The 23,923-nt window shown below is 41.2% G+C and overlaps 1 protein-coding gene across 1 annotated transcript; it reads right to left on the bottom strand.

The window, feature by feature from the left end:
- Nucleotides 1–12,322: 12,322 nt before the first annotated feature.
- On the bottom strand, nt 12,323–17,695 carry LOC124276516. The gene is made up of 2 exons (XM_046712143.1): nt 17,481–17,695; nt 12,323–13,947 (listed from the first exon to the last, which is right to left on the bottom strand). The coding sequence occupies exons 1-2, from the start codon at nt 17,586–17,588 to the stop codon at nt 13,066–13,068; spliced, it is 990 nt and encodes a 329-aa protein (XP_046568099.1). The 5' UTR covers nt 17,589–17,695; the 3' UTR covers nt 12,323–13,065.
- Nucleotides 17,696–23,923: the final 6,228 nt, after the last annotated feature.

Here is a 23,923-nt window from a genome sequence, read left to right on the forward strand (position 1 = left end):
CGCTTTCTCGTCTCGTGCTATCGCTTTCTCGTCTCGCGTTATCGCTTTCTCGTCTCGCGTTATCGCTTTCTCGTCTAGTGCTATCGCTTTCTCGTCTCGTGTTATCGCTTTCTTGTCTCGTGATATCGCTTTCTCGGTTTCTCGCCTCCGAATTTTAAGGCGAGAAAGCGATGGCCCTAATCAGCCACCATACTAATCAGCAACCACACTGTCCAGGGCCCAGTTCCTCAAAGCGATCGTAGCGCTAAGGTGATCGTAACTCCCATACTTTAACATAAACTTACGACTGTCGTAGTGCTACGATCGCTTTGAGGAACGGGGCCCTGTCTCGTTGATCTACAGACCGTTGTGACCTAAAACATTTAAGTAAGTCGTTAAACAACAATTAATTGTTTCTCTACTAACATAGACAGAAGATGGCCATAATAACGCCCAGACCCGCTTTTCACTTACTTTATTCACTCAAGGCTACAATGTAGCATGGTGAGGTTTTCAAGAGCTATATAATATTTGTATACATGGTTAGTGCATACATTGATCACAAAGTGGTCACAGCGCTACGACTACCGTAGCTCCCATACTTTAACATAGAGTTAATTACCACAGTCAGCGCTAAGAAAGCTTTGTGAAACAGGCCCCTGGTTGATGGGAAAGAGGAACCAGAGCTTGCAATAGACAGTTGCTCTGTCTGAATGGCATTTTAGAAGTTGATAAAGCATATGAAAGGTACGATGCGTTTGTGGATAACAACTTCTTTTTCATATTATGATATGACGTTTCGGTATAGATTCTTATACCGTTGGTAAGCAAGTGGGAACAACGATAGAAGAATCTCTACCGAAACGTCGCATATAATATACCATTAAAATAAGTAGGGGATACTGGATTTCCAAGATTGCTAAAATGCAAATGATGAAGCCAAGGAGGAAACAGATGATGAAGAGAAATTAAGGGAAAATGTGATAATTTATTCCATTCCTTTGGAAATGTTTCATCTGTATGGATATATATTACTTTTTTCTCCTATGCATTAGCTAGTGGTATGCTCGCAAAATGGAATATCCCCTACTTTTTTTAAATGGTATATAATAAAGAAGTTGTCATCCATAAAGTAGCATACCTTTATTAGTAATTAATATACATTTGCTATTTTTATCGTTCATGCTCAGCTTATATAATCTGTATAGTCCGTTTGGCTCAAAAGCGGACCGTTGAATTGCAATCAAACTCAAAAACAAATAAACATAAAATACTCAATGAAACGCTGATCATAATCAAAACATCATACCCACTCTGTGAGTTTTTTGCAGAATTTTTGTCCTAAAAATAAAGAAGTTGTTTAACAATCTATCATTAAAATATTGACACAGTTCACTGATTGTTACGAGGGAGGAGTGCAGAGAAAGGGACGACCAGGTGTTCGAGAACGGATGGAGACGGCACAGCACAGGTTAATGAATAAATAACTTTGTCTGTGAACGTGCTTCTCGAACACCTGGCTGTCCCTCTCTCTGCACTCCTCTCTCGTAACAAACAGTGAACTGTGTCAATATTTTAATGATAGTTTATTACTTCTCGAGTTAGATTGCAATTCATCGGTCCGCTTTTGAGCCAAACGGACTGTACATGTCCGTCTCGAGAGGTCGTGAAGGAGGCTGGGGTCGATACAAAGGTACAAGGAAAGCCTACTTTCACACGCCGGATGGTGTGTCACTGGTGTGAATTGCGACACATGGTGTATCTGGCCAGCCCGCTTCTCAAGCGCGGGACGATCACCTGATATCAGGCGACCAGACGTGTCCTGTTGAGATTATCGTGAAGAAGTCTTGCAGCGATTGCCAGTGGGTCTCTCCAATCATTGTATGAGTAAATGCGAAGAGAGTGAAAGGGAGCATGTTACGGTTGCTAGGGAAGGTAGTCATCATGTTATCATGACGTTATCTTTGTCTGGGTGTCTCTGTGTATAATGCATTACTTCAGTTACGTAACGCTCTCATGAGAAAACAACCCTGGGCCCAATTGCACAAAGAGATTTTAGCGCTAAGACGATTGTAACTGCGTTACTCCATTACCATGATTACCTGACGCTTGGTCACCGGCAGGGTCGTTGAGGGAAACCTACGAAACCTATTATGCTCGGGGCCCGTGAAGGTCCGGGTTAGAATGAGCCTTCAGTAACCCATGCTTGTCGTAAGAGGCGACTAACAGGATCGGGTGGTCAGGTTCGCTGACTTGGTTGACACATGTCATCGGTTCGCAATAGTGCATGCAGATCGATCCTCATGCTGTTGATCACTGGATTGTCTGGTCCAGACTCGATTATTTACAGACTGCCACCATATAGCTGGAATATTGCTGAGTGCGGCGTAAAACTAAACTCACTCACTCACTCACTATTATGATCTGGAATATTGAGACAGGAAAACATTTTACTGTTTTACGTCGAAATGAAAATACAGGGAGGTCGGATTATTGGAAATACAGAAAAAAGACGCAGACAACCTAATGTGTCTGTGGAACCGGATACGTCGGTTCAAGCAGCCTCACCTGCCAACATACTTTGCCTGAAGGTAAAAAAAAAACCCGCTTCATGTTACTTTATCTTCCATTCGATAATAACACCTTATAAGCAAACATGAATTCTACGCCAAGTGTTTCGTCAACACTGGAACTAAGAGCAATCTCCCAAGGAGTTACTCAAGGTAAGGCCACGGCTCTGATAAGGCAACATGATGGATGAGAATGTTAGTGGGAGTGGACCATATGTGGTGATGGGTCCAGGTAACTCTGTCAAGTCGTACACGGATCGACGTCGTCCACCTACACATGGACGACAGCGTCCACCTAGACATGGACGACAATGTATGCCTCACTGTGGAACACCGGATGTCCAAAACACCCAACCCAACCCAATTAGGGAAGTGTTGTCTAAGCCTGTCTATATTTTTTGCGGAAACTCTGAAGGCCATATCAGTATGGAGTCCTAGAAGGGACATTGTCGCGTTGACGCCCTCTCAAAAAACAAGCGAAAAGAGGCAGATTAACCAAAGCGCGATAGTGCGACAACGCGACTTTCGGCCATTTCTCGCATTGTCGATATGTCGCGTTGTTGCGCTGCGAATAATATTTTTCTATTCATCCAAAGGGCGACAATGCGACTTATCTTACCACGCACATAAATGTCGCTTTCTGATTGGCTGAGCGCTCTTCTATTATTTTCAATGTACCCCGCTTACAAGCGAGTAACATTTCAATGTACCCCGCTGTCAATGGCAACTCATTTGGTACTTCGTGGTAGTAATTCTTTATCTCGAATAACATTGAATCACGTCATTCGTAACTACTCGCCTCTTTCCGTGACCTACAAGAAGACGCCATCCGGTTTGCCGGAATGACACGAGTAGTTACGAATGTGAATCACGTAATGATGTACGGAAATTACCGATGTTTTGCGAATGCAAATCGATGTAAGGGAGATAACTCTAAATCTGTTTTTCTTGTCAGCAAAATCTAGCGATGGCTACAAAAAGATCTGTACCAGTGCTTCAAACAATTCAAAATTAAATATAAGGTGTTCGGTGAGATAAATACGTTGTTCACTGGTCGCTCGGGGCCCATGGGTTGATGTACCCTCGATGTTTGTTTATGTTCCCTGAGTCCGAAGGGACATGCCCCCCTCGTGACCAGTGAACAACTTATAATAGCCACAATTTTCAAGAGCAAAGTATGTCGCGTTGTCGCATTGTCGCCCCATCTAAGATGTGTAAAAAAAAACCTTAAAATGCGCGACAACGCGACAATGTCCCTTCTAGGATTCCATACATCAGACATGACGTATTGTTCATTATGTAATATGTTAAAAACATAGAACATAGTAGGGTGTTTTATTTAAAATGGCTTATTCTGTCCTATTTTCAAGATAGAGTTGTTTTATTTTCATCTTGACATGATATCCACAATTATGCATAATCATACCACCAGGCAAATACCACCTACCACAGATTCCTTTTATTTAGAGGCAGCTCTTAAAGAATGCAATGTCAAGAGATATTTCACCCTCGTGCAGGTGCGAAGGTCCGTTTGCATAAAGCGATCTTAATGCTGGAGGGGCGGTGAGCTGCTCTAGTAAACTTCATCGTCACGACTACGGTTGATACCGAGATAACACAGCTACAAATGCCGACTCTGCATATGATGATAACCTAATTAAGACAACATGGTGATGAAACACAGTTATCACATAGCAGCGGGTATAAAGTACACATGAACTAGAAGGTATTAATGCTGTCCATGACTTAAGGGGTGTCATTTTGCTATAATGAAAGAAGCTCTTACTAGTCTGACAAATATACCACGGAGAATATATCAAAAATGAATCTACATAATTTCCAGATTATGGTAATATGGCTACCTACAATATTACCAAACAATAACACGATATATAGTATAACAATGTTTCCAATCATGATACCCACACAGAGATCAAGGTTATTACATCCCTGTGGCTTATGATCAGCTAATCAAGGCTAATCAACCCGTCCCCACCCTTTGTCTATCTGGCTTCAGCCATTGGACAATCACAACAAGCCCATTATGTCACCATACTGTACATCAACCAGCTTCTAAAAGCCACTTTAAGAAATCCACACGCCTTATCATAGACACCGTCCTTGTATATATTTCTTTGACATCCTATATCACTGATTTTCTGTCTTCTACAGATACTGAAAAACTTTTATTAATTCATGTTGACGTATTTTTAATGCGCACGCAAGAGGCGACTAAGGGGATCGGGTGGTCAGGCTCGCTGACTTGGTTGACACATGTCATCGGTTCCCAATTGCGCAGATCGATGGTCATGCTGTTCATCACTGGATCGTGTGGTCCAGACTCGATTATTTACAGACTGCCGCCACATAGCTTGAATATCGCTGAGTGCGGCGTAAAACTAAACTCACTCATTCAAAGCGCGACGTAGGTCGAGCGACACACTTGCATATCAACAGCTTTTGTAATTCCATACAGGAATATATTCAACTGGGTTTGATTTCGGTACTATTTCATGATCAATCATAGTAAATCACCATCACTGGAATCGACGTATATCTCAAGGTCAAACGGTCACTTCCGGTTCCAGATGAAGGTTTAAGGTATTGACACATTGCCATAATCAAACGTTCACGGCCATTATTCCATACACATTGTAAACGCTAATGTTTCCATCGGTTGCTTTCGCAAACCTAATGTAGATGTGGTTTCCTGCCATTGGTTAGGTTAATGAACGCAACACTGCAATGCGTACGTACACACGTAAAACTAACCCAAGCTGGTAATTGAATGCACTCAGTTTATCGGCATAGGACAACTAAAGAGAGAGAGAGAGAAAAAAAAAATGTTTATTAGAGTGTCACGTGCTTTGGCAATAAAATACAGTACATTACATTAAAGACATACATTAAACACAAAAAGCACCCGGCCATTTGGCCTATGAGACACTAAAATCACAAGCATTATCACAGTAATACAATAAAATAAGAGAATACAAATAAAACACCATATCATACATTCCAGATTAATAACATGATATTTTAATCACACAAAAATTATAAAATCACTTTACCATATTGACGTAAACGTGCACTCACACGCAATTATGCACTCACTCAACCCCTCACGCAATCCTGCATTCACACATATCGTACAACCACGCACTCACGTACACAATCACAGGCTTACACTATGACATTCTCGCACAAACATGTACACGTACATACGCAATAACGTACTCACGCACACATACATACATACATACATACATACATACATACATACATACATACATACATACATACATACATACATACATACATACATACATACGTACATACATACATACATACATACACACAGATACACACACACAGATACACACATGCATGCATACATACATACATACATACATACATACATACATACATACATACATACATGCATACATACATGCATGCATGCATGCATACATACATACATACATACATACATACATACATACACACACACATGCATACATACATACATACATACACAGGTACACACATACATACATACACAGGTGCACACATACATATACACACATACAGTTCACTACTAAAACAATGCACCAACGTGTAGCAATCTTCGCCAGGTCGGGAAGTTAATTCCTTGACTTTGAGGATAATGAACAGCTGAGATTCCACCTACAAGATAATTCGGTACTAATTATCCATGTGTTTTAAATATTAGGTGTCTGACGTTTTATTACGAGTTACATGGAATATTGAAAATAGACCAAATACTTGCACAGTGTTCACCTGTTTACCTCGAAAGTGATTTTGTGTTGCCAGGCGACGGCGGCGCAAATCTGTTTTTGTGAATCTTGTGTACTGAAGCCATAAATGTTAGGGATATTTTCATCACAGTAATACTGTATTAATTATACAAGTATATGTATCTCCCGATTTCACCTGCAATATGCAGTACAAGTTGGATATAACGCTACCTCCCGTTCATGGAAAATATGGTATTATAGCCAGGCTGTGTGTATGTGTCTGGGGATTTAAAAAACAGTTATTACTGCGTGTATTGGGTATTACTGCGGGTATTAGTGAAGATCCGGGTTAGAACTGATCTTCAACAACTTGTTATAAAAGGCGACTAACGGGATCGAATCAATAGGCTCGACGACTTGGTTGACACATGTCATCGTATCCCAACTGAAATTAACTGACTGACTGAATTTGGTTTTACGCCGCTTTAAGCAATATTCCAGCAAAATCACGGCGGGGGACACCAGAAATGGGCTTCACAAATTGTACCCATGTGAGGATTCGAACCCGGGTCTTCGGCGTGACGAGCCAACGCTTTAACCACTAGGCTACCCCACCGCCCCCCAACTGAAATTAAACTGACGTAGAAAAGAAAGTACACACTTGGTGCTTTTGGATTACTTTCCACAAAAAGCGACGTAAATGTTTTGAAAAGAGTTTTTACAGTGATATATATTTCACAGACTTTCCTAATATGTTGCCAAAACACCATAGATATCGTGCCCAATTGAGAAGTTGCCAGTCTAAATCACAACACTTTTCAAATAATCCCCAAACACCAGGTGTGTACTTTCTTTTGTACGTCGGTTTATATTGATGCCATGATGTCAACCACTGGGTTGCATATAAAACTGCCAGGGACGCTGGGGTAGCCTAGTGGTTATAGCGCTCGCTCTTCACGCCGAACACCGGGGATCGATTATCCATATGGGTACAATGTGTAAAGCCTGGTGTTCCCCGCAGTGATAAAAGTACTGGAATATTGTTAAAAGAGGTGTAAAACCATACTTATTATAAAACTATGACGATGCCGGGTTTGAATTAAGTTTGGTTATATGTCTTATTATTTAAACATTTTCTAAGATTACTTGTAGCAATATGTGAGTGAGAGAGTGAATGAGTAAGTGAGTGAATAAACTCAGCAATACATAACAGCAGCAATATTCCAGCCAATTCACTGAGTGTTTCCAATCAAAAATGCATTATTAAATGCATTATTATTTTTTTTTATCAATTTGATACAATTAATGCATGATCAATTAATGTCCAACTCTGTACAGCGAAGACCCATGAAGATCCGGGTTAGAATTGGTCTTCAGCAACCCATGCTTGTCGTTAGAGGCGACTAACGGGATCGGGTGGTCAGACTCGCTGACTTGGTTGATACATGTCATCGGTTCCCAATGGCGTAGATCAATGCTTGTGCTGTTGATCACTGGATTGTCTGGTCCAGTCTCGATTATTTGCAAACCGCCGCCACATAGCTGGAATATTGTTGAGTGCGGCGGTCAGCAACCAACCAACCAACCAACTATGCAGCAACATATTAGACGATTCGGTACATGTTCTACAGTCCGTTTGAGTCAGAAACGGACCGATGAATTGCAAATTTTATCATTGTACAAAATTGCCACATAAATATAAATAGTACACATGTACATATCATTTATTAACACCCAACAGCTTTCTATATTTGAAAATTTTCCGGACTCCATCAAAACAGTTCTTTAACAAACTATCATTAAAATTTTGACACAGTTCATTATTTGTTACGAGGGAGGAGTGCAGAGAAAGGGACAGCCAGGTGTTCGAGAAGCACGTGCACAAGTGCCCACCTAGTTATCGATTCATTAGCCTGTGCTGTGCCGTCTCCATCCTTTCTCGCACACCTGGCTGTCCCTTTCTCTGCACTCCTCCCTCGTAACAAATAGTGAACTGTGTCAAAATTTTAATGGTAGTTTCTCAAAGAAATTTCTTGGTGGAGTCCGGAAAATTTTCAAATATAAGAAAGCTTTTGGGTATTAGTAAATGATAAACATGTGTACTATTTATATTTATGTGGCAATTTTATACAATGATAAAATATGCAATTCAAGGGTTCGTTTCTGACTCAAACGGACTGTAGTACATACTAGCTCTTACGCCATCCTTGGCCATTAGGTGGTTGGGGTTCATGAAGAAAGTATTACCCACTTACTTGACTACTCGCTAGCACGCTCAAGCGCTCACTCGCACATACGCACACACGCATGCACACTCATTAAAAAGACAAAAACAAAAAAAATTTGTTCATCAAGAAAATGTTTATTCCAAACAACGAAGAAACGAAGCACCTCTCATTAGTTCTTCACAAGATACAATTTAACAGCTGAATATTAACAATAACGTGAACCAATACGGTCATAGCCTGCGTTCATGATAAAACGCCATCACTATCTTTCAACAATGGATCGCTCATAATAAACCACACACATTTAATTGTAACACAGAGTTCAAAGTACCTATTTTTAATTTCACCGGTAATGTAGGTAACATAAAAATAGTATCAAGCAGTCCTAATATAGGACAGTGTAACATGATTGTGAATACATTAATGGGCTATCAGAGGCTGCTGAAGCACATATACCTTCAATCATGTGAAATGGGACTGTAACAAGTTCAAAGTACATTCAGGCTTTAATGTCACTGAATAACACAAAGAATACTCCCAAGAACATAGAATTTATATATACATGAACTGATATATCCGTTAATAACTATTTTCACGAATGAAATATAAATTTGATAACATTTTCTCTTCGAATCCGATGCAAATTGTTTGTAGCTATAGTGACTGAGTGAGTTAAGTTTTACGCCGCTTTTTGCAATATTCCAGCAATATCACGGCGGGGGAAAAATGTCAAAATTTTATTCAAATTAGGATAAAAGTTGTTTAACAAACGATCATAGAATCAAATCGCTATTACTGGTTTGTATTACAATGGGCTAAGCGAAGTAGTTGGAACAGTGAAACGAATGCACGTGCGGTACGTGAAGAGCGTTAACTTATAACAACCCTTGTCGTTTTCGGTGTTTCATTTGATGTGCATACCCCCTCGTAATGCAAACCAATAATAGCCATGTGAAACTATGATTGTTTGTTAAACAACTTTTATCCTAAGTCGAATAAAATTCTGAGATTTAAATGTTCAATTGGCAAGGTTAAATCTTGAGGATTCGCAGTCTTAATTTTACTTTATTTGTTTTACTTTTTGGTTTAAAGTGAAATTCATCGCGGTACGTTTTCACTGCAATACCCCTCGTAATGCAAACTAATAGTATGTTTGTTAAACAACATCGTAAGTCGAATCTGAGAGATTTAAATGTTCTTAAAATAGGATTGCAGTCTTAATTTTCTTTATTTGTTTTACTTTTTGGTTTAAAGTGAAATTCATCGGTACGTTTTTCACTGCAAACGGTAAGTCTTGACGGACATAACTGTAAACTGTAACTGATTGTGGAGACGTATAATGATATGCAAAACAAACCGTCATTGTTGTATCAATATATGAGTTCGCTGACACGTGTTAAAAACACCAGCAAAATATAAATAAACAAAAAAAACAATGAAACAACCAAAAGCAACAACACTCGGGGGGATTACTGATAAATAAGTCAACAAGAATACAAAGTATCACTACACTATGGACAGGATTCGATATCGGATTCTGTTCATCCGGAACTATGCAAACAATTTGGGTGGGGTGAATGGGGTTTAACTGTTCACGGTCTATCCTTTCCTATTATTCTGCTTCGCATGTACGCGTGTGCGTATGTAAGTGAGTGTGCGTATGGAAACACGGATGAAGCCAATCTTTAACATGGCAAAGAAGACCCCTTCATAGTGGAAGGGCTGATGGCAAAAAGGCCGAGGATCACGTTGCCCATTTTGTTTAAAAACCAAGAGCACGGGTAAATTGTTAATATACCGCCATAGTCTTCGATTGCTCAACGTGACATTCAGTGTATCCTGTCCAGGATGAGGGACGCAGCTAACCTAAACTTCTCAGAACAGTGACCTAAAGTACATCCACCACACAACCACAAGTTAAACACCGGATCTATTCAGTAACATGACGTCATATGACGTCAAGTGACCAATCACCATTGAGAATCGCGGAATATCGGAATATGTACAAATATCAGAGGGTTATTACACTCGGCTAAAGAAACAAAATGACAGGAATCATTACGCACTTTCGATACATAATCCAAATTTCCAGAGACCATCGATTTTTGTAAATAATTAGCCTTGTTGTCTCCACATTAAGAACGTGAACTCTACATTTTCAAATGTCATAATATCGAACAGCTTACATAGCCACATGTACTTCTGGTTGAAACATTAAACTAAGCTTATCTGTAACCTGGCGTGATCGGTTGACACACTTTTTGACCATAACTCATCGGGTTACAATCTATACTTGCTTCATGTCTGTACTGAATAACAAGTCGAAGCATGTGAAGAAGTTATATGTCGTGGTGGTGTGTGGTCATGAGCTCAGGTCACAAATCAATTGAAGTTAAGTAACGTTGAGCGCGGAGAGTCGTTAGATGTGTGACCGTGTGTGACAGCTTGGCTCCTGAGAGTTTCTAGGACTTCAGTCCTGCCCTACAACAAAGCACATGTGAACATGTGGTCATACCTTAGGCAAGTGAGTTTGTTCATGAATTGTCTCCGTTCACCAGCAGTGAAAGGGTATCCGGTGGGATAAGTCATATGGCCTTCTAGCGCCTCACAGCCTGGGTTATCCGGGGTACTAATGAGGTAGCGCCTTGAGCATACACAAGTGCGTGGGATCAGCCGCTTTATAAATGGCCATTATTATTATGATTATTTAAAGAAGCAAGTCTAGGTGATTATTTCAACTGATATTACTGCCTTGGAGACCTTAGCAAGTTCAGTCACAACCATAATCTTGTAAAACACCTGAGCACTTTTCATCTTTACACCTATACGCTTTACATGGTAATATACCATATGATAACAACCATTAAATATTGTGGGGATGGGGTTGACAGAGATTGGGAGAGACTGGATATTTGATAGAGACCAAGAGATACAGGATATCTGACAGATACCAAGAGAGACTGGATATTTGACAGAGACCAAGAGAAACTGAATATTTGATAGAGACCAAGAGAGACTGGATATTTGATAGAGACCAAGAGATACAGGATATCTGACAGGGACCAAGAGATACAGGATATTTGACAGGGACCAGGAGAGACTGGATATTTGACAGGGACCAGGAGAGACTGGATATTTGACAGGGACCAGGAGAGACTGGATATTTGACAGGGACCAGGAGAGACTGGATATTTGACAGGGACCAAGAGATACAGGATATCTGACAGAGACCAAGAGAGACTGGATATTTGACAGGGACCAGGAGAGACTGGATATTTGACAGGGACCAGGAGAGACTGGATATTTGACAGGGACCAGGAGATACAGGATATCTGACAGGGACCAAGAGATACAGGATATTTGACAGAGACCAAAGAAACTGGATATTTGACAGAGACCAAGAGATACAGGATATTTGACAAGGACCAAGAGATACAGGATATCTGACAGAGACCAAGAGAGACTGGATATTTGACAGGGACCAGGAGAGACTGGATATTTGACAGGGACTGTGAGGTGCACGATGTTGGACGGGGACTATGAGTGTCAGGATATTTCACAGGGACTGGAAGAGATAGGATATTTAACAAACACTGGGAGAAACAGAATATTTGGCAAGCTCTGGGATTGAAAAGGTGAACACATAGTTTTTGCTTCGGTCTGCAGTAAGACACTGATATGAAAAGCAAGTCACAAACGCTTACTGTCACTGGGTATGTGTAAGCTAAATTTTAACCTGACTATACTACTCTCCACAGAACACGAGCTGGAACCAATAACCGATAGCTACAGCTGCAGATTTCGAAGACCGAACATGAAAACACAACGAGGTTGCTATAGCAACAGCAAAGTACACCTGAGTGAGACAACACGAGATTCAGTTTTCACCAGGAAGAAATCTACATTAAAGGGCGAAAGTAATCATCATCACGTCATATGATTCACGCTAATTAAGGTCGCTGGTTTACATTGTTGATATTGACGTACGACTGGAGGGCAGCCCCACCGTGATCAATAATTGGGTTATGCTGTACACAGTTTAAAAACATACTAAGATGCAATAGTGCAATTGTCAAGAAGAAGATAATTGATCACACTTACTTTCGACTAAAATACGAGTAATATACGAGACTTATGCACAATGAGTAAAATACACAAGATGTTCTCATTGTCCTAAATATGAGTGAGTGAGTATGGTTTTACACCGCTTTTAGCAATATCCCAGCAATATCAAGGCAGGGGACACCAGAAACGGGCTTTACACAATGTACCCATGAGGGGATAGAACCCGGGTCTTCAGTGTGACGAGCGGGCGCTTTAACCACTAGGCTACCCCACCGCCCTGTCCTAAATATGAATTGACACACATTGTCAGAGGTGTCAAATGAATGCAATGGGTAAGGATGTGTATATGGATATAAGAAACACGGTAACCATTAAGTGTCTGAGCTTGACAAAGGTAAGAACACCGCTTTTAGTTTTCCGGGTCATGGTTGAATCAGTTTTGATTAAAGTGAAAACATGGCAACGTCAGACTGAACGACATTTGCCATAAACAAAAAGTTTCAAACGATATAAACCAAACTGAAAGCTATGAAGTACAAACGTTAACACCACGATACCACTAGTAACACCAAGGGTGAGTCCGACGTTGTTCCAGTCTAAAACGATTGGGTAGATGACGTTGCGATGGTCAACTGCCCAAAAAATGAGGCTGAAAAGGACGTAGACGATGCCGTACAGTACGGGGTATATGACGTGTAGAAGTCGCACGGGGCGGGCGCTAATAAAGTTGTCGACGACGATGAAGACGGTGTTAAGGGCGTGGACGTTTAAGTCTTCGAGGGATATACCGGCCGTCGGTGTGTACAACACACCGAAAAATATTGCAGTCACAATTATAGCGAACGACGACAATATGTTTGAAAGGATCCACGATATTTTCGAATACCAAGGAAGGATGGCTGTGCTATTGTCGATGTCTGGATTAGAAGCGTTCAAATCTGGTTTGGTACCGTCGATAATTTTTACATTATTTTCCTTGTCCAAGACCACGCTTTTGTTGTTTTCTCTCACCAAACCATTGGCGTTATCGGAGGTGAAGGACGCGTTGTCGTAAAACCCGGAAATGGTGACGCTTTTCAGCTGACAGTCAGTCGATGACGTCTTTGAGTATTTTAAATAGACTAGGGCTATTATGAGCGCTAGTACAAGATGACAGGTGAGAAGCAGGTAGGACCAAACAGTCAGAAAGACCATGGTGTGGTAGTGACGTGGCTGCGTTACGTTGGGTGACATCGTGTTGACGTGGTCGTCTTTTGCCGCCCCGATGAAGACGTTCGCAAGGGCAAAACATGCATAACCGGCAATCAGCAAGCGGTAGATGATGTACCCCGCACAGGTCCATTTTGACTGAAATTGAAGTGTCAAATATAACCATTTTGAAGTATCAAATATATATATATAGCCATAAAATATCAAATGTAACAATTTTGAAGTATCAGATATAACGATATTGAAATATCAAATATAGTGAGTGAGTGAGTTTTACGCCGCTTTTAACAATATTCTAGCAACCACACGGCGGAGGACACCAGAAATGGGTTTCACACATTGTACCCATGTGGGGAATCGAACCACGGTCTTCGGCGTGACAAGCGAACGCTTTAACCATTTGGGTACCCCACCGCCCCAATATCAAATATAACCATTCTGATCTTTTAAATGTAAACATTTTTAAGTATCAAATACAGCCATGATACGAATGTTTCATTTGTATTTCTTTTCACTTGTAACTTATCTACCCCTTTTGGAAAGCAGGTGGGCATATAGGATCCAAGCTATTGGTCGTAAATAATTGGTAGCTCAATGGAGTGAGTGAGTGAGTGAGTTAAGATTTAAAGTCACATCGGCAGTATTTCAGCCATATCGTGACGGTACCTCAATGGAAGGAGTTTTCACGATGGGTGACGTTTGCGTGTTATCTTACTCTGGCAGCTTATATTTCAATTACTGGATTCTGGGGTGAAGACAGGATAATTACAGGCTGGGATATTACTGAGTCCGGCGTAAAACAATAGCCAATAACTCATCGAATGAGTGCAGTCTCTGCCTGCTATATTCCAGCATCACAACAACGGGGTACAACAAAAGGGGTTTCGCACATGGGTACCCGAGCTCTTGTCTTGAACTGCCAACCAGTTACTAATTTGTAATAAAGTATAGAATATAATATCAGATTGGGAATTCAACTATATATCTCAAAAAAGGAGAAACACGTCACAAAATTAACTGGGTAGTCAGGAGTTACACACACATACACCCACGTCCCTCAATATGATTTATATAATACATTAACGTTTGATACCAAGGGTTGTGGTACTAATGTTTCTTTAGCTATATGAAAGTAATGGTAAACAGTCCCAGGGTGCTGATTGTATCCACATTTGTAACATTAGGTACGGAAAAGTGCTATCGTTATGAACTTTTTATTGCCAACCCCCGTTTGTGAAGTCTCTCTTGAACACGTTTACAATGGTGCAATAAACTGACGGCGTTCTGTTTAGGATATAAATGTCTGCAAAGTTGATTTGCGAGAACGAAACTGACATAATCAAGCCAAGTACTTGCTTCGGTACCGACACGCCGTATCTCATTAAGGAGGTAGATATACCTCACGACAAATTCTATGTTATGAAACAGGATGGGAAATCCTGGATGAACGAAGAAAAAGAACAAAGCTTTGTCTACTTTAAAAAAACAACCCAGAGTGATTTAGCTCCTGTATACTTAAAAATGATATAACCCCAGATAATGTAGGACCAAGATATACTTATAACATTTAGAATGTTAACAATATTGTTCTACGTTCTGCAAGGTTAAGACATTCGTATGATTCCTTTTTAGCAACTATAAGATTACGGATATTTCTGATACTGAAGGGGCGGTGGGGTAGCCTAGTGGTTAAAGCGTTGGCTCGTCACCCCGAACACCCGGGTTCGAATCCCCACAAGGGTACAAGGTGTGAAGCCCTTTTCTGGTGTTCCCCGCCGTGATGTTGCTGGAATATTGCTAAAAGCGGCGTAAAACCAAACTCAGTCAGTCAGTCAGTCTGATACTGAAAGAATGCCTTCAATACATGGCTTCAAGTCATTTAAAGTGTGAACAACCTGTAGCTCCATCATATTACTCCTTTGGAATTAGAAAATTTAATATTGTACAAAGTTGAGATGTATGAATATAATATATATTAACTATGCCCGGTATCGTTTTAACATGAATGGTTCTGCTTCTTTTTATTGAGGTAATGCTTGACATTAATGTTAAATTTGAAAAGTATTGTAAAACGTGACTCTCCAATAACATTGTCATTAATGTTACTTGGAGTGAGTGAGTGAGTTTAGTTATACGCCGCACTCAGCAATATTCCAGCTATATTGCGGCGAACTGTAAATAATCGAGTCTGGACCAGACAATCCAGTGATCAACAGTATGAGCATCGATCTGCGCAATTGGGGACCGATGACATGTGTCAACCAAGTCAGCAAGCCTGACCACCCGATCCCGATAGTCGCCTCTTACGACAAGCATGGGTTACTGAAGATCAATATTCAAACCCGGATCTTCACTGGTATAATGTACTTGGAAGTCCTGATATGACTATTCAAGAGAATGAATATGTTTTCAAATCAGTACAAACTTTTATTAATCAGTCAAAACGTTTTTGAGTGATCACTTGTTGTGTTCCTTCCTCTATTTAACTTTTCTATACTTTCTCTCTATTCCGTCCTAAAATATTTGATGGTGAAAATGTATGTATGTAAATGTCAGGGAGCGGTTATGCATTTTAAGTTGGATCATTTGTCCCCAAACCTTTTCACATTTGTAAATGAAAGATGTTTAAATCGATTACTTAACTTTTCACTTTATTTCAAAACCTGTCTCAGCAAGCTATGGACTGCCACTGCGTACACACGCAAGATGGTGGTCAGTCGGACATTTACAATAGGAACATTCTTCATAAATACGAGGGTCTGTGGGGTAGCCTAGTGATTAAAGCGTTCGTTCCTCGCGCCAAAGACCCGGGTTCAATTCCCCTCATGGGTACAATGTGAGAAACTCATTTCTGGTGTCCCCAGCGATGATATTGCTGGAATATTGCTAGAAGCGGCGTAAAACCATACTCAGTCAGTCATAAATACAAAGCAGAAAGTACAGGTGAGATAATAGAGCGTTGGCCTGAATGAGCTCAGGTGCGTCTGTATCAAGTTACCCATTCGCCATTACCTAGTTCCTGCTCGACTGTCCATTTGTGAAATCTCAGCTTTCTGTCATAAGTATATGTGTTGCGGCAGTAATCCCGAGCTAATCATACCCATACCGTTGCAATTATTCATAACGCTAAACTCGCGAAAATACATGAAGAAAATAGCAGTGATTTGACAGATAACCATGTAAGGCGTCCTATTGATAAGGAAAGAACTGCACACGAGTCGACCAGCAAAGTCTGAACATGAAAAAGACGCATTGTAATAATCCACAGAAATTAACTGAAGCTTGACAGAAGATACGACCCAGTTAAAGAACAGACGTAGCCCCTAAGTGAAATTTATACCAGCAGACTGCGCTTGTAATCGTTTCCGATGATATCTTTAAAGAACACAACTTGATCTCAAATGAAGCAAATGGTTTTCAAAATCGAAAACCGTTAATACATGTACTTGTTAATGCACGATCATTGACAAACCCACAATTCTCACCATTGTTTTGTTCTTATTATACATAATCATCATATTTCATATCCACCAAAAATAATTGACCTAGCTCATTTGTTATCGCTATATATATATGTTAATTACAGACTTTAATTACATCAGAACAGGTATCATATAAATGGATGCAATATATGCTACATTAGATCTCATAAACATGTAGATAGGACTCACACTTATGTTTGTACTGCAGGCTAACTGGGAACGTCCGAAGTACTCCGGGTGCTCGAAATTGAGCCAGGCGTTGCGTAAACGGAACTCTTTTCTAATAACAGAGCACATGGCGGAAAGCAGTGGTCGTTACCAGCTCCGGCGGTTGTAATATTACACCGCTCGTTTCACGTCAGCTTTATAACTTTACTACAGCAGATAAGATAACCTAGACTCGGAGCGCTAGCCATTGAGATAACGTTGGTCACGTGATATCAGAGCGACCAATCAGCGGCAGGAAACTCCTTCACTGTAAACATGACCCAGGCTCACATGGACATGAATGTGTTGCTCAATTCAGGGAAGGGTTGTCCGTAAGCCAGAGGTGTGACGTGGTTACGGTATTGATGGGTGGGGTATGTGTGCTGATCGGCTTGGCGTGAGGAAATCCTGCGATGTCCTTTTACGACGTCGTATCCTCACGACACTGGTAAGAGCGGGGACGGGGGCATGGGTTGGGCGGAGGAGGGGGATGTGGATGTGCTTTCTGCTTAGATTTTATATCCTGTAATTCAGGATTTAGGATCTGTACTGTACTATACTGTACTGGTACACTGTACTGTATACATCAAAGTAAATACACGAATCAATGTTGTCAGCACTGGCTATCCATGGCTCATAACCCGGAAGTACATGACACAATTCCCCTGCTATAATTAGAATAAAATCCACCTGAAGAATGTACAAGCCCCTTTTCAAGAATGTCTTGTCATTGTCAAATGCTTGCTTTGAAAGACATCCATCCATGCATCAAGTAACGTGACATCTTTCAACCCAACGGTCTAAATGATCGATGTGAGTAGTGAGTGAGTGAGTGTTTAGTTTTACGGCACACTCAGCAATATTCCAGCTATATGGCAGCGGTCTGTAAATATTCGAGTATGGACCAGACAATCCAGAGATCAACATGAGCATCGATCTACGCAACTGGGATACAATGACATTTGTCAACCAAGTCAGCGAGTCTGACCACCCGACCCCGTTAGTCGCCCGATTTACAGTCCGTCGCCATATCACTGGAATGTTGCTGAATGAGGCGTAAAACTAAACTCATTTACTCCCCCCTGCACTGATCGTTTGTTGTTGTTGCTGTATAAGGCCTCACTGAAATATCCCGGTCTGTAAATCAGACAATCCAGTGAGTTATTCAATGCATTAAAAAGTGACTATTCTATTTGTTTCAAATGAAAAACCCAAATGCATCCGGACATTATTTAGGAACTGGTAAGGAATTATGGGGGTAAGGGTCGGGTGAGATTGAGCGGTCATAAAAACACGAGGGAGGGGGCGCAAACATTTATCACAACCTTCTGGGGCTGAGGCAAGGCAAGGCAACATGTAACATGTAATAGAGGTTTTGGTTGCTGGGACTGTTGAGAAGGAAAACTTATCACATAAAAATGTCAAAAAGATTCTTTTTAACAAAATATGATAGATTTGATACAGCCCTTAGACCAGTCTCATGGGCGCCTTTCAACCAACCGCCGCCGTGGTGTAGTGTTTAGAGCGTCCGCCCGGAGAGCGGAAGGTCGCGGGTTCGATCCCCGACCGCGTCATACCAAAAGACGTTAAAATATGGTACTTGTTGGTCCCTGCCTGGCGCTCGGCATTAATGGGTACAACAAGGACTGGTCGGCTCGGAGTCAGTATAATGTGTCTGAGTGGGGTATTCATGCTTCACTGCGGCATGGTATCTCAGTGGGCTAGCACTATAAAACCAGCTTAAGTCAGGGCTACTACAAGCAGCCGCACATACACATACACACGCATGCACGTCGTCATATGAGCGAAATATTCTTAAGTAAGACGTAAAACCCAATTTCACCCACCTCACCTTTCACCTCACCTCACCTTTACCAACCATTTACCTGACGACCCACCAACAAGTATGACCTATTTCTAAAATATCCAGTGCTTCCGCCGAGCAGCTAATGCAAGTGTTAGTGCACTGCAGTCGAAATAAACGTAATTAGCTCAGTATTATTCGTTACACTGCTTATACAGTTTACAGTATAAGTTTACTTAGACTGTAGTGAACTGTTGATATTCATAGAAGCGCCATACAATCTCTGTCATCCCCCATTTTTTCAAGCGTCGTTGGCAATGGAAGTTGCCGGTTTGGAACAAGTTACTAGAAATATAATAGGATCTCAGATCTTCGTGGTTGCGACCATTAACATATGATTTTCATGAGACTGACTTTGATAATCTTCTTGTACATGTACAACTCACCATTTGCAACTACTACAAGCGAGAGTAGTTCATCGCCCAAGCTTCGTCAACAACAGAGACGACTCGAGCTACAGCAATCCCACGTCAAAAACAGAGGAGCTTCCTCGTCAACAACTGGGGAACGTCGTCCACAACGACGGAAAATGCCTGTGCAATATTCCACAAGTTATGCCTCATATGTTAAAAATATGTGGAAAGTGAATAAAATAATTACGGATCGCCTCCACTAAACTGTGATATCGCTGAGGGTGGCGTTGAAAACACACAAATACATGATACAGTGATACACACTTTGATATATTTTACCAGTATTGTTATATAGGCAACTTATCTTTGCCTTCTTCTTGTCAAGAAATAAGTACATTAGTGTACTAAATAAGCATGTTTACTTTGTTTTATAGCACGAAGACACATGGCCATATTTAACTAATGCAAACATTTAAAGAGGCACTGATCTAGAAGCAGTTCCCCGGGATGACTTCTTCACCTTTGCCATAATGCCAAATAAACCCGTAGGAGTTATCCGCCCCTTCGTGGTGCATAGTCAGTAGACAATATTTCAAGAGTATATTGACCGTTCACATATGGTTTCTGGAACATCATCTCTACGGACACACTGCTGGTACTCCTTTTCCTAGGGAGTGTTACTGGACTGTAAAACTGCGACCTTTAACGCAACGATGCTCCACGACGTTTCCGCAACAACCATACATAACCACACTGGACAGGACCCAGCCTTGATTTAACCCTCTTTTCCCTGGGGAGACGAAATCATCCCGCGAAGATCCATGTTAAAACTGGTCTTCAGTACGCCATGCTTGTCGTAAGAGAGAGATGCGCATGCGTCAATCGGTGATGACACACATTTACGGCTCCCAAAAGTTACAATTTATGATACAGATCAACTTCCCTCAGGTCAGATGAGCGCTCACACGGGAGAACAGATCTTTCAGATTTGTTGCATCATAATGTGAGTCCCTTGCAGACGATAAGTCCACACAGTCAAGCAGAATATGCTTGATGGTGAAAACCATCGCAAGAGACACACATGGGTGTGGGTGTGTGTGTGTGTGTGTGTGTGTGTGTGTGTGTGTGTGTGTGTGTGTGTGTGTGTGTGTGTGTGTGTGTGTGTGTGTGTGTGTGTGTGTGTGTGTGTGTGTGTGTGTGTGTGTGTGTGTGTGTGTGTGTCCATCCCCATCCGTTTTCAGCAGATAATCATGTGCAAACCGACTGTGGCCAATACGACATCATCGTAAAATTACCTCGTAACGTCTTGACTCACAACCCAAGCAGGTATAACTAATTGTTGGCTTCAGTTCATACAGTTTATTATTTCTTCCCATTTGAGTGTCCCACCTCTTTTGCATGAGGTCCCGAGTATAGCTTTTGATAGTGGGTTTGAAGTCACTGTACGGGATCAGCAGTGGAGATAAAGGCTTGTCAAGGGCTGCTTTCGCTGCAGCATCGGCTTTTGTGTTACCTGCTATGCCGTCGTGACCCGGCAACCAGCAGAGTACGATGTCACATTTAGGAGATAAACATCATGTGTTGACCAATTTCCGGGTGTTATTGAGTATTTGAAGCACGGGAATTCATTTGAAACCTCCGGATATTTCCGTGCTTCAAATACTCAATAACACCCGGAAATTGGCCAACTCATGATGTTTTTTCGACAAAAGGTCCACACACGTTTTTGTGTCTGCACTCATTGACATAGAGTACGGGTACAGCAGTGCAATGTCATCAGCCGGCCGTTTCGGCTGTCTCCCATGGTAGCATCTGGAATTGCTCATTTGTGACGTCATTCGGATTTTACGCCACAATATGATTTGAATGACGTCATCTCAGCTGACGACGTAACAATACAATGGTGTGAGCGATGTTTGTATGTATTAATACGCAGCGAATTTCCGGGAATCGAATACCATTTGATCATGTTTATCAACCAATCAGATTAAAGAACAAAGAGACTTTTGGTTTACAATGGCCAGTAGAAAGGTCGTTGTAAAGTTCTAAAATGTCCAGAATGATTGGGTGACTTGAAGTAACGTTTTGAAGTGCTTGAAGGCAAGATAATGAATCTGTAAAAACGATGAAGCTTTTGGAATGATTCTGCTGTTTAATGTAGGTCAAAGCTGAGAAGATAGCTTTGGCCTCGGCAGTGAGGTGAGGTGAAATTGGGTTTAACGTCGTGCTTGAGAATATTTCGCTCATATGACGACGTCCTCGGCAGTGAAAATGGAACTGTTATCGGGAACCCAGTCTTGGGTCCAATGACTGTAGCACTGGCAACTTGGTCCTTATCCTTGGATCCGTCTGTGAAAATGGATCTATGGGTGTCATACTTGGAACGTAACTGGTTGTATTCCTGCTGGAACACCAAAGGATTTGCTTCGGACTTTTTGAGTTTAGTGAGGGTAAGGTCGACCTGTGGTTTCACCATCTGCCAGGGTGGCAAAGACAGAAGCCGGTAAAGTGCTGTGATATTGAGATTAATTTTAGCTGCAGATATGTGTGGTTGAATTCTGATTCCAAGTGGTGGAACCAGGCTTGGCAGTTTAGGAAACAAGTTTTCATAGAGAGGGTTGAAAACACAATTGTATGCTGTATTGGACTGATTTGAACGTAATTTAGTCATATACTGCAGTGAAAGTTTAATGCGGCGTTGTTCAAGGGAAGGTTCGTCAGCCTCTGCATATAGACTGTCTACGGGAGAGGTCCTAAAAGCTCCCAGGCAGAGCCTCTGGCCTTGGTGGTGGATAGAATCTAATTTTTCTAAATTGCTTTTGCAGGCTCCACCATAAACAATGGAGCCGTAGTCTAGTTTAGAGCGAACCAAAGATCTGTACAAGTGAAGGAGAGTAGTCTGATCCCCTCCCCACTCTGTATTTGAAACGACTTTTAGTAAGTCCAGAGCCTTCAAGCACTTGGTTTTCAGATATTTTATGTGTGGTAAGAATGTCAGGTGACGGTCGAATATGAGTCCCAGGAATTTGGCCTTTTCTACTACCTTGATGGGAGTACCATCTTAAGATAGGTCTGGATCCGTGTGTGGTTTGTATTTACGACAAAAGTGAATAAAATTTGTTTTGGATTTTGAAAACTTAAAGCCATTTTCATTGGCCCATTTTTTGGATTTTGTTAAGACAGAATTGTAGCTGCCTTTCTATTGCGTGCAGGTTCTTACTACGACATGAAATATTGAAATCGTCCACGAAAAGGGACCCATCAACACAACTGTTCAAGACGTTAGTGAGGCTGTTAATTTTGATGCTGAAAAGGGTGACAGACAGGATGATGCCTTGTGGGACACCCTGATCTTGGTGGAAATAATCAGACAACGTGGAACCTACCCGTACTTGAAATTGTCTGTTGTTTAAAAACTGAGATATGAACTGAGATAATCTGCCCCTCAATCCAAATCATGTAAATCTTTTAAGATACCATGTTTCCATGTTTTATCGTATGCTTTTTCTTAATCGAAAAAGATAGATACTGTATGCTGTTTGTTGACAATGGAACTTTTTATAAAAGATTCCAGACGCACCAGATGGTCAATGGTACTTCGGTTCTTTCGGAAACCACATTGGAGGTCACTAAGGAGGTTATTGGTCTCCAAGTACCAGATTAATCGATTGTTGACCATGTGCTCCATGGTTTTACAAACACAGCTAGTTAGTGATATAGGACGGTAGTTTGAGGGATCAGTATGATCCCGGCCAGGATTTGGTATAGGGATGATAATGGCATTGTGCCACGAAGGAGGAAAGTTGCCGGTTGTCCAAATGTCATCAAGTATATTGAGTAGTTTTTCCGAACTTGAATCAGGGAGGTGTTTGAGGAGCTGATAATGAATATCATCAGCTCCTGCCGCAGTGTCGTGAGCCTGCCCCAGGGCAGTGCGTACTTCATGGAGAGAAAACGTTTCATTGTAATGCTCACCATTATCAGAGTTAAAATTGACTGATTTCTTTTCTTGTTGCGTTTGGTATTTCTGGAACTTGGGGTTATAATTTGTGGAAGAGGAGTGGTTTGCCAAAGTTTCGCCAAGTTTATTTGCAATTTCAAATTTATTTGTTAAAAGAGAGTCACCATCTTTGAGATGGCGAACACCAGATTTGGATCCTTTGCCCTTAATCTTTTGAATCATGTTCCACACCTTGGACATGGGTGTG

The sequence above is a fragment of the Haliotis rubra genome, unplaced genomic scaffold (assembly GCF_003918875.1).
Source record: "Haliotis rubra isolate DU_JTF1 unplaced genomic scaffold, ASM391887v1 Scf21, whole genome shotgun sequence".
NCBI classification, from domain to species: domain Eukaryota; kingdom Metazoa; phylum Mollusca; class Gastropoda; order Lepetellida; family Haliotidae; genus Haliotis; species Haliotis rubra.